At 39.8% G+C, this 12451-nt stretch overlaps 1 protein-coding gene across 1 annotated transcript; it reads left to right on the plus strand.

Annotated features, from left to right (window-relative positions):
- The first annotated feature begins 1990 nt into the window (after positions 1–1990).
- Positions 1991–11368, plus strand: ano10b (anoctamin 10b). Its single transcript, XM_011476311.4, has 16 exons — positions 1991–2162; positions 2264–2337; positions 3532–3800; positions 4060–4233; positions 4322–4459; positions 5761–5877; positions 5951–6067; positions 6617–6955; positions 7041–7223; positions 7377–7432; positions 7518–7592; positions 8809–8973; positions 9056–9247; positions 9324–9461; positions 9536–9652; positions 9731–11368. Exons 3-16 carry the CDS (start codon positions 3539–3541, stop codon positions 9752–9754), a joined length of 2097 nt encoding a protein of 698 aa, XP_011474613.1. The 5' UTR covers positions 1991–2162; positions 2264–2337; positions 3532–3538; the 3' UTR covers positions 9755–11368.
- Positions 11369–12451: the final 1083 nt, after the last annotated feature.

Genomic DNA, 12451 nt, shown 5'->3' on the forward strand with positions numbered 1-12451 from the left:
TATCATGTTGCACTATGTACTAAAGTTGCACGAAAGCAGCTCAGATGCAAATACAATAGTTAAACAGGTCCACAGAGGGAACTTTGTTCAAGCAAAACAAAATGCTGTTCACATGTTTCAAGTACAACTACAATGTTGTTAATACCACAATAGTGGTTCATATTTACCTTCTCAATGATTGTAGTTAAGCAGTTGTGTAACATTTTGTTTAATTTTTGTTTTGTTTCGTTTTGGGTCCTTGCTTACAGCACTGTTATGTCACTCAGAAGAAACAAAAAAAAAACTGTAAATCCACTTTTTAGTTTAATGTTAAAGTGATATTTATCAGATTGGGTCAATACTTTTGCAAACAAGAAATTTTTTGGTAAAAAAAAAAAAGAAAAAAACAACATAGTCTTTTCATAGTATTTTTTTAAATAAACTTTAATAACAATATATTGCACATACAAAATACCAAACACAAGACTCCACTGTGTGCAAAATACAATCTTCACATTCGCCATGAGAATGAACAAAAAACCATAATAATAACCATGTAAAAGAGGTTATGCAAAAATAAAACAAAAATAATAAGGCAAAGGAATCTGTTAAAGTTTCAGGAGAGACCATGTTTCAACTTTTCTGACAGCTTTTTTGTTAGTGGAAGATTTAATACTGTTCACATACAATACCATTTCTTTCTGAAAAACATAAAACACTGGTTTTTTGTTGGCATATTTACACTTGTGAATAAAATATTTAGCCATAATTATAAGTAAATTAACTACATATACTTTTTCTGCATTAAGTCTTCCTTGTGTAAAATATCCAAAAATAATATGCTCGTAAAATAAGCTATAATCTTCACATAGATGAGTTCTTATAAAATGTATCACATCTTTCCAAAATAGTTGAGTGAAAGAGCAAAACCAAAAAAGATGAGGCACAGTTTCTGGTGAGGAATGACAGAATGAACAGTTTATGTAAAGATCTTTTTTAAACTTAGTAAAGAAATGTTTCACTGGATAAAATTTGTGAAGAATTTTGAAAGAAATTTCTCTGATTTTATTGGTGATGAAATACTTTTGTGGCAGGGTCCAAACCTTTTCCCACTGAATTCTACATCCAAAGCTGTTCCAGTCTTTTCATAGTATGTCTTGCTGACTTGTGTCTTACCTTTTTCAGTTTCACTTCCTGGGTCAAAGGACCCGACCTCCTGGTTTGGTAGGCTTTTGTAGGGCCTGAAAGTCTGCTCAGAAGAAGACTTCACTGTCTCCTTCTTTGCCTTTTCACTGCTCCCCTTAGGGGTCACCACAGCAATTCACCTTTCACCATCTAACAGTGGTTTCAAACTCAGCATCCTTTTACTGTCATAATCGATGTCCCTCCTTTCAAACATGTTCAAATCATCTCAATCTGGCTTCTCTAGTTTTTTTTTTTTAATTGGACTTTACAAATGTCAACAAAAGAACACATGAACATAAATATAAAACATAGAAACAACATTTAGAACAAACTACTTAGTTACATCACTAAATAAAGAGAGGACAGCACAACAAAGACATACAATTAACTACGATTTAAGAAAACACATGAATACTAAAGGTTTTGTCATTGTCTTTAACAAAAGTGAAAACTGCCCTTGCTTTTTTATTTTTTATTAATTTTAATGAATCAAAATATTTAAAAAAATCTCTTTTTTTCTAATTAGTTTTGTTCTTATGTGTTCTGAGCATCAATATAACAGCAGCATATCTTCAGATACTTGTTATTCAAAATCTTTTACTAAGGGTTACTAATACCTCTGTTTTTACCGGAGGTTGACTGACTGATATGCATTTCCTGAGTTTTATTTTCACTTTCCTGTGTCTGTTTGCTTCCACCAGCCCTTGCTCTGCAGCGGCTTCATGAGGTTTCTCACTGAACTCATGCTGTGTGTGCTCTCTGACGGAGGGCAGACTCACACACACACACACAGTGGTGCAGTAGGACCCGGAGCTGCAGAGGCAGCAATGTGACAGGGAGGTGGCTGCAGGGAGGAGCTTCACAAAAGGCCAAACAAGCCTCCACACCCTGCAGCCTCTGGGAAGTTGATCTGCATTCTTTGAATGTACAAATACACACACACACAAATTTCTGTCCAGACAGAGGGAAGGCTGGGAGGGCCCGCTCAGCAAGGTTGGGTAGGTATGCAGTCAGTGAGAGTGTGGCGTGGTTCCTGGTTCTCTTTCTGGGAGATTCATCTGAGCTTTTTCCTTTTATTGCTCTTCTCTTCTGTGTGCAGCCAGTCAGAGGTTTGGAGGGAGCCTGACCGAGACCTGGAGACCAGAACTTCATCATCAGAACCCTGCCAGCTTGGTATTCCAGATTGTTTTGCATTTTAAGGTTTCTCTCCGTTCCCACCCTGCTCTGTCTCACTTTCTGTTCTCCACTTCTGCTTGTATGTCTGTCTTGTAGTCTGATTTCAATGCAGCAAAGAGTTTGGTTTGAACTTGCTCTTGAACTAGCAATAATGACAGTTTCCTCGAGAGTGGAGGAAGGCTGTTAATCTGATCACCAGGCTTCAGCTGCTGTGTGTTTGTTCTGACATCTAAAGTGAAGGCTCCACGTTGACTCTGGTAACATAGCAAAGGATGCAAATACTGACAGGAATAAAGGTGCTATAACAGTCGTCTGACTATTCAAATAGGCAAAGATGGATGAAAGAGAAACATTAAAGCAGCATCAGTTTGAAGGCTTTTTAATAGCAAAACGATCAAAACAGCTTTTTTTTTAAGAATAAAAAAGTGAAAGTGTTGATAACAGTGATACAACAAACATATCCTGAATTGTGTTTTTTATTCTAACTTTTACTAGAAGAATTGAACTTGTTGCCATTGATTTGACCATGATGGATGCTAACTGTACGCAAATTAAGCTGTTATTGATCATTTAATAATTAAGCAACTATAAGTCACAAAACTGTATGTGAAAATCACATTTTTGTGTAGGAACTCAGAGGAAAAGCAGCAGCTGTTTTCATGCGGTTTGCTTGTTTTCAGTAAGCGAAGATACTAAGAAGACTATTGTCAATGCATACCCGTCATTCTACCATGATGTAGATAGTAAAAATTCACATTGCACAATATTCAAGAACAGCTCTAGAGGTGGATGATAGACTCTGCAGACCTAGCGATCTGAAGATGATATGAAGAACTGTAATTTTTTTATCTCAGGAACTGTCACAAGAACAGGCCGACTGCTGGTTCCAAATCCAGCAGGTTTATTAGCCCAGCTAAAAGTCCACAAAGCTAAATCAGGGTCAGGCCGGCAGGGGTCAATAACAGGCATGAGAGCATCAGAGAAGAGACAGGGGGGGTCAGGATCCAGCCGAGAGTCGGGGCAGACTAATAAAAGAATCCCACATTTTTAGGTTTTGCTGCTAAAATCGCATCGACATTGGAAAGTCCTGTAGTGTTAATTTTATTTTGTTGGGTTTATTCTGGTATGGTGTGGAAAATGGAAATGGTGGTTGTATTTGTCTTTTGACCATTTTGATCATTTGTTTTGCAGTCTCATCATGATGAAGGCAGGGGACGATGAAGGTGCAGCTGGAGGCCGATTGGGATTTTTAAAACAGCAGGACAGCGATGCTAAAGAAGGAAAAACTCTGAGCAAACTGAGTTCCACCCCAGCTAAAGGAGACTGGACCAAAGCAAGCTGCCCCTGCTGCGAGTCCAAGCAGGTCGAGCCGCTGGTTCTGGTGAAGCTGGGAGGGAAGGTCGGCCCAGAGACGAAGCGGTGGCTCATCAGATTGATAGGTGCCCAGCAAAAAGATGGAGGTGAGGCAGAGGTTTCGTCCTCACAAAAAAAAAAAAAAAAATCCAAGAATCAGTTGATTGTGAAATGTTTCCTTTTTGAAAGAAAAACATTTGCAGATGAAAAAAATCCTGAATGTTTCTAACTTTTTAATTTTCATCTAGAGTTTTTAAAACATTAACTTTTAGGTTTTTAGATCACCTCCTCATTGCAGCGGTTTAAATTGATGGATGAAGTATTTCAAAATTATGAAATCATCATTTGCGTACTCTGTATTTCCAGGTGCTGGATTATTGGCCCACCCAGGTGAAGACGCACAAAGCAGCATCATCGTGGTGTCAGCTCCCCGTTGCACGTTGCTGCGAGCCACAGAGGAGCTAGGCCTTTGTAAGACTTACCACACCGGAGAGATGGAGGCCTTCTCCTACAATGACAGAGACAACTTCAGAAATTCAAGTAAACTAATCATTCTGCTTCGTAATCCTTATATTATTTTCATTTTCATGAGGCAGCACATTCATGCCTTTGTTCGTATGTGTGACAGACAACATGGAGGCGTTTCTGACTCTGGCAGAGCGGGAGTACATCGTAAAATACGAGCTTGAAGGGCTGCGAGCCCAGAAGGACCTGAGGATCCCAGGTCTTCCTGACAAATACACCCTGCATAACCGCGACAACATCTGTGAGTAGCTTCAGAGCCCACATGCTCCTGAATCATCCACTGATAAAGTAGGAGGAGGACAATCTACCCGTGTTAGCCGGACACACGTGACTTCAGATGCTGAATGTTACTTTATAAAAGGCCCAAGTCACACAAACTAAATTAAAACAATGTAGTTCAGTAACTTCTCTGTGTGCTGGCTGCAGATTAATACGTGTTTAATTTGAGTCCACCTAAATACTTATTGATGTTCCTAAAAATGTCCCATATTTTAAAACTCATCTTAACAAGAACTCAGATATGACTTTGTCCCTTAAATTTTTTTTTTCGTGAATCATGCAAAATCTTTGTTCCTGTTGGGAAACATTACTATTGTTGATGAAGACGAGCTACCAATTCTACCAGACATTTGCAAGCATAGGACTTCATCCTCCACCAAAGGGTTGAAATCTCTGTTCTAGCTGAACTGACCAATCATAAATCAGCCATCTGACACAGGGAGGCATCAGCGACATCAAGCAACATTTGGACAAGAGTTAGCATTTCTTCTGTGCTTGCATGAAAACATGAAAAGGGTAAAACTGTGCATTGTGGTTTAACCCTTGTGCTATCTTAGATGACCCCACCCTTGCATTGACGTGTTCTCCCTACCATGACAAAGGTGGATAAAGCTGGAAAGATTTCATGTAATCCATGGACACCAGTGAGGTTCACAAATGATTGAAGAAAAAAGGTTCAGAGCACTGTCTACTGGGTCTAGATGACCCAACTCCCAATGTCAAAGTGCCTAGGATAGCACAAGGGTTAAACGTTCTCAATATGGTCCTCAGAAAAATTGACCTTGTGACTCGATTTTCAGTTTGTGCCCCCATCAGCTGGTCTTTTTGGGTAATTTTGGAGTCTGTAAAAATGGAGACTCCTCAAAAATTGGTGTAATTTCTATTCAATTTCTCATTTTACACTTCTATTGAGGCCGTGTGTTTTGAAAGTTACTATTACACCAAAATAGAAGGACTTGTTTGGATAAATTTACCCTTAATGCAGAAAGCTGCCACTTGTAACCAAAAAATTGGTTATTTGCTATTTAATATATGCAGTAAAATGTTATTTGCGTGAATAAGGACAATTTTTTTAAAGATTTGTACGTTTTTAAGTGCCATAGACATCAAAACAGCTGTCAGAAAAACCTTCGTCTTAATTAGATGGAAAAAAAAGTACATTTGTTATTTATCCTTGCTCATTGCAGAAATTATTTTGTTTGTATCCCAGTTTTTTGCTGTGTTTTTTTCTATTTTGACCTGATAAGCCTGAATGTCCTGCAGGGCAGAAGCTCTGTTCAGCCGGTGTGATCGTGGACATGTTTCCTCTCCACAATTCGGAAAAACTGAAGCAGCTCAAGGAAGCCTGGTACCTGGGGAATCAGCTCTCCCAGCCACTTGGTGGGTGATAAGCCGCACAAACAGTTTTTTTCATTATATGAGCTCTGATTTACTATACTGTTTATTTCTCCAGACTCTGTGAATGAGTATTTTGGGAACTCAGTGGCTTTCTACTTCAGCTTTCTCGATTTCTACACCTGGTCTCTGCTCCCACCAGCAATTTTGGGTCTGTCCATCGCATACTTCTCAGGTACATTTCTCTCAATGCACAACTAATTATTCTGTCCTCCAAAACAAAGCAAGAGTCAAACTGGGTTTTAATGTTTTCATTTTGGACAAAAAGGAAAACACAAGTCGAAAGGAAGCAGAAGCTCCCAGCCAGTTTCTCTGGGGTCGTATCTGGTTCTCTGGTGTTATTCTCTAAATCAGCTTTTTTATTTTGATGAAAAATGTGGATAAATTATAATTTGAAGACCAGATCTGGATAAAACATTCTGCCATGCAGGCAGAGTGGTAACAACATTACTTCACATTGAGTGAGGCTAAGTGCAGTGCTTATGGTGTTAGTGATTTGGCGAATTAGATTCAGCTGTGCAGCACTCAGAAACAGCACGCTGGGGTTGCTGGGAGATGTAGTGCATCTGTAACTCTTGAGACAGTTATCATATCCCAATATTTCCACCATAAACCTGAAACTGTACCAAAAAAACTCAATTCCAAGTGGCAAATTTAGTATTTTTTTGCTGCAAAACCTACTTGTTTAACTGATTTTATTCAAAGCAGTGCTTTGTAAAAACAGGTGAGGTCCAGAAGGAGATGGTGGAGTCGGTCTCCAAGTCTCAGTCTCCGGACATCCAGGTTGACTCGGGTCTGATGGTCAGCGGTCACATGATCCAGGCAGTGTTCAGCATGCTCTGGTCAACGGTGGTGATGGAGCTATGGAAGCGCCGCAGTGCCACTCTGTCGTACCGCTGGGGGACCCTGCAACTCGCAGAGCGCTTTGCAGAGCCCCGCCCCAGTTTCCATGGCAAACTGGGAGTCAACCCTGTGACAGGACGTGTGGAGCTGCTCTTCTCTGAGTGGCAAAGAGACCTACGAATGTTGCTCGTGTCCGTCCCAGTGGTGGGGCTGTTTCTGGGTAAGGTGCAAAAACATGGCAGACAATTATGGAATTGAAAGAGAAAAAAAGAGTGTTTTAACACGTGCTACACTGCCCCCTGTAGGGCTGGTGGTTGTGGGCATGATGTGCTTTTACTGGGGGGAAGCTCAAGTTAAGCAGCTGCACAAAGACTGGGACTCCTACCTTTCCCAGACGTTCCTCTACATTCCCTCAGTGCTCCATATCGTCTACACAAACATGCTGGGGAACGTTTACAGAAACGTGGCACAAGCCCTGACGGAATTTGGTAAGGAGGGTTGATCTTTATGCTAGTTTGCATGGTCAAAGATATACTCGTGGATTACGATAAAGCAATAAGTAGTTATAAAACCCAATCCCTTCTAAGGAAAGCAGAATAATGTGAGAAGCACTCAGATGACTTCTTTTCGTGTCCCTTTAGAGAACCACAGGGAGGAGTCAGCCTTTGAGAACCACCTGACAGCCAAAGTCTTGGTGGTGAGTTCCTCTCCTTCACCAGGTTCCTCCTTAGGCACTTAGTGTGGAGTTTCATGTCCAATCTTCTCCCCTCTCGTCCCTTTAGTTTACCTTCTTCAACAACTTTGCAGTGCTCTTCCACATTGCCTTCTTCAAGCAGGACGTGTCTCTTCTTCGAAAGGTAACACTTTAGCAACTTCTAGAAAGTTTCACTGCATGAAATAATGGGTGTTAAAAGATATCTTTTACAGTAGTCTGGGAGACATTAGTGTAAAACTTGCTAAAAGAATAATTCTACATCAAAATTTACGTCAAATTTAGGCCCACTACTTTTTAATCTATATATGCTGCCACTTGGGGGAGCATGAGGCATGGCGTTTGTTTTCACAGCTATGCTGATGACACACAGCTCTACATTGCTGTGTCTCCTGATGACAAAGAGCCAGTCAACATGCTCTTAAATGCATTTTAGATGTGATGTCATGGATGGCAGAGAATTTCTTACAGCTCCACCAGGACAAAATCATCTTAGTGATCGCATCTGAGGACAAGAGAGAGATTGTTTTTTCTAAACTAAAAAGTTAAAAAACTTCTCAGTGTGTGAGAAACCTGGGTGTTATTTTTGACTCTGAGATGAATTTTATTCCACAAATTAAAAATATCACAAAGACAGGATTTTATCATCTTAACAATATTGCCAGAGTCCGCCCATTTCTCTCTCTTGCCAGCAAAGAGGTGCTAATGCATGTTTTTATTTCCAGCAGATAATTATAATATCTATTTATTATTGTAATATCCTGCTCTTTGGTCTTCCCAGAATAAGAATATCAAAACTTCAACTGCAACAGATACCAAAAGAACTATTGGTTATTCTTTGGTTAGAACTTAAACATTCGGCGAGGCCTCTTTCAGTTTTTATGGACCTCTCCTTTGGAACAGCCTCCCAGAGAGCCTCAGGGCCGCGGAGATTGTTCATGTTTTTACAGACTTACCTTACCTTACCAGAGTGGACTTGTGTACATAGTTTTACTATTTTTTACTTTACATTTACATTTGAAAATGCTCTGCGAGGCCTGCAGGGTCCGAGATGTAACTCGTTTCTGATTAAAAGATGTGAAAGCTACAAAGCAGCCTATGTAACCCTTGTGCTATCCTATGACCCCACCCTTACATTGACGTGTTCTCCCTACCATGACAAAGGTGGATAAAGGTGGAAAGATTTCATGTAATCCATGGACACCAGTGAAGATCACAAATCATTGAAGAAAAAAGGTTCAGCGCACTGTCTACTGGGTTACTGGGTCTAGATGACCCAACTCCCAATAATAAAGTGGCTAGGATAGCACAAGGGTTAACAGAGCCACTGAGTAACAATCCTTTTTTTTGTCTTCCTAAAGCGACTGGCATCTCTGCTGATCGTGACCCAGCTGGTGAATCAGGTAACAGAGGTGGTTATACCTTTCCTGGTGGACAGATTCATTAGCGCCCCCCGGAGGAATGAGAAAGAAGATGACCCACAAGAAGACAAATTCAGGAACCAAAGATCCCTGCCTCCTTTTCCTGTGAGATAAAAGTTTAGCAAACCGTGTATCTGACCAGAAAAGAATTAAAAAAAAACCTGATAGTTTACCTTTCTCCTCACAGGGACTGTTTGCAGAATACATTGAGCTCCTGGTGCAGTTTGGGTATTTAAGTCTTTTCTCCTGCGTGTTTCCTCTGACTGCCGTTCTGCTTCTCCTTAACAACGTGACAGAGATCCGATCAGACGCTTATAAGATTTGCAAACTCTTCCGCAAACCCTTCTACCCCCCTGTGGCTAACATGGGCGTCTGGCAGGTCAGCACTGAACACAACAACAACAACAAAAATGGTTTCACAATACCACTTCACAGGAAAACGTTCTGTGTTTCAGATTGCCTTTGAGATCTTGAGCTTTGCCTCTGTTGTGTCCAACTGCTGGCTGCTGCTGCTGTCGCCACACGTGCAGGTGTGGGGGCAGGAGAACGGGTTGAGCGGCGGCAACCTCCTCTTGATGGCCGTCATCGTGGAGGTAGGAGGTGGAGACAAAGAGCCATGTGCAATCACGGTCATTCTAAGTGTGATACCATTGTTTTGTGTTTTCAGCACGTCCTGTTCTTGGTGAAGTTCATCATAGCAGTAGTGATTCCAGATGAGCCCTACTGGATCCGCAAAAAGAGGGAACATATGGAATATGCCTCCATGTGGGCCCTCAGACAGATGGTGAGCCTCAGCTGCACGCACCTTATTCTCAAATCTGGTTGTCATCTTTTTGACTGCTTTTCTTTTTCTTTTTTCCAGACACTTGAAGCTCGAGAGTCCTAAGTTTGTTTCAAGAGGTGGTGCTGGTCTCACAGTGTCCCACAATTTTCACCCAAAAACGTGACCCAAAAGAATTCCAATCAAAGGTCATTTTGATTTCTTCATATCAAAGACTTCTGCAGGTCTGCAGGTTTGAAGTTTCATGCTTGAAGATTTGAATCCTCTAATCTAGTTCAAGACCACAAAGCCAGTATTTTGGCTTGATGTGCTTTCAGAGCTTATAGAGCTCTAATGTCTGGATCCACAGTTTTAAAATTTTAATGCTGTCAGCTGCATCAGCTCTAAGAAGAGAAGTAGAGGCATAGTTTAAACTGCCATCTAGTGTTTGGTTGTATTTATTTGCCAAAGTTGGGGCTCCATCCATTTTCTTTTCTTACTGTGTCTTTTGCAGGGTCACAAGGGTTGCTAGACTAATTCCCGCTGCTTCAGGGCAAAAGCGAAATAAACGCAGGGCCACACGCCTGCGTGTATTTCGTATATATTCACTCCTAAGGGGTTAGGGTTATCTCTGTTTAGGGTTTAGGGGTTTATCTTTGAACTAACATTGATTGTAGTTGCATTGTGACACACCAACCAGATGACATTAAAGGTGGTTGAATTCTGGTTTATAGGGAGTTTAGAGCTCAAATCTAAATCAAGCTTTGCCATTCTGCTTTATTTATACATACCATCTTCTAGAACCCAGATAAATAGTCAGAGGTTTTCTGATAATAATAATAAACACCAGCTTTGTGCTTTGACTCGATTGAAAGTGCTGAATTCCAACTGTGCTCCTGCAGTTTCCACAGAATGTATTCCGCAAGTGCGATTCACACAACAGCTTCAAAGTGTTTAATTTTCAATATTAAGATATTTTTGGACTGCATGAACTTTTATTATTTTAAGAAATTCCCTTTGTTTCTGGATTCTAAAAATGTCTTAAGACAACATATTGTAACTTTAAAGTATGAAAAAGTAAGGGGAAAAAATGCAAAAATGGCATATTAACTCAATTTTCTGGCAAAAACTGATTTTATCACAGAGTCTATGAATAACATAGAGCAATACCCCAAGTTCATCAAATGTATTTTACAGTTTCTGCTGGCAAGTGTTCTATTCTGAGTATTACATTTGTAAAATAAAAAAAATGTTCCTATCAAAGCAAACTTACTGTTTATTCTAGAATACTGTTTCCAAAAAAATGTTTGTTTGGTTAATACTGAATATCAAAAGAAAGCTGAAGTGAGAAAACCAAAGTTCTTCCTGTTTTTGTTGTCTTACCACCGTTACCCTTATTTTGTATGCAAATTGTACATTTACGTCAAATATTTGTTGCTGCTCTTTTGTAATATATTTGATGTTCCTGTATTTTTTTTAGACTGTTTAGTATTAGTTATTTTTTCACCCACCAGGTGGCGCTATACACTATCATGTCTGTCAGTACATCTATGGTTCAAGCAGCTTGCTTGTTACATGTAGCTGTGAGTGCAGCAGGGCCGCTGTGCAGAATCATTTGGACAAAGAGCAGATGATTCGGAGACTGCATGACGTAAATCACTAAACTGTAAAGAAATGTGGTTCAGAATTTTAGGTTTCCCTGTGTTTGCTTGCAGTACAATAAACTCTCAAAAGAAACAAGTCGTTTTGATTAGATAAAAGAACTTCTACAGGATTTTGTGCATTTAACCTTGACACCTAGGCACTTTAACATTGAGAGTTGGGTCATCTAGACCCACTAGACAGTGCGCTGAACCTTTTTTCTTCAATGATTGGTCATCCTCTCTGGTGTCAATGGATTACATGAAATCCTCTTCACCCTTATCCACCTTTGTCATGGTAGGGAGAACACGTCAATCTAAGGGTGGGGTCATAGGATAGCACAAGGGTTAACGTATAGTACTTTTTAAACATACTTAATTTTTCTTACTGCAACGATATTTAGTCTTTTTGTCATGAAATTATTGGGAATTAGTTCAGTTTAACCCTAGTGCCATCTTATATGACCCTCCTTTGACGTGTTCTCCCTACCATGACAAAGGTGGAAAGATTTCATGTAATCCATGGACACCAGTGAAGATCACAAATCATTGAAGAAAAAAGGTTCAGAGCACCGTCTAGTGGGTCTAGATGACCCAACTCCCAACATTAACGTGCCTAGGATAGCACAAGGGTTACGCGTAAATGAAAACCCATCATTTTGTCATATCAAAATTAAATGAAAATATGCTGATCATATCAAGAAGTGACAAGCCATGTGATTACGACATCAGACCCATGTACAGGATCCTATCTTGAGTTTATATCTGACATGTTAGATCCACTTTGCTCCTTTTTTTGTTCTGATTTTGACGCAATGTAAATGCAAAACTCGCTTTTGCTATTCTCAGTGGAATATATCCTTACATAAAAAAAGTTTTTTTTTTTTTAAAGTTTTCTTCAGGAATGTTTGAAATCGTTAAAGACCCACTCAGATTGAAATTGTGTTTTTTACATTGATTTTTTTTCTAATAGAGGACTTATATTAAGAAAATTAAGCTTAAAATTGAATTTCAGATTACTTCATTGTTCAAATTATTGTGAATCGGGAGCAGACAAAAAAATGCTGTTGGAATAAGATCTTCTTTGGGACGTAGAAACACGCTTCCCCAATAGTCCTGCCCACAACTCGGAGATGAATTGCTGATGAACTCCTGCTGTTCTGCAGAAACTATATCCTAGAAA

Source organism: Oryzias latipes, chromosome 6 (assembly GCF_053564925.1).
Source record: "Oryzias latipes strain Hd-rR chromosome 6, Olatipes_Hd-rR_3.1".
NCBI lineage: Eukaryota > Metazoa > Chordata > Actinopteri > Beloniformes > Adrianichthyidae > Oryzias > Oryzias latipes.

Excerpts from the sequence above, each read along its gene's own strand:
- ano10b (XM_011476311.4), top strand. The coding sequence starts at position 3,539 with ATGATGAAGGCAGGGGACGATGAAGGTGCAGCTGGAGGCCGATTGGGA. Across the intron at positions 5,878-5,950 it reads TCAGCTCTCCCAGCCACTTG|ACTCTGTGAATGAGTATTTT; the intron begins GTGGGTGATAAG and ends TTATTTCTCCAG. Across the intron at positions 9,462-9,535 it reads TGATGGCCGTCATCGTGGAG|CACGTCCTGTTCTTGGTGAA; the intron begins GTAGGAGGTGGA and ends TTGTGTTTTCAG.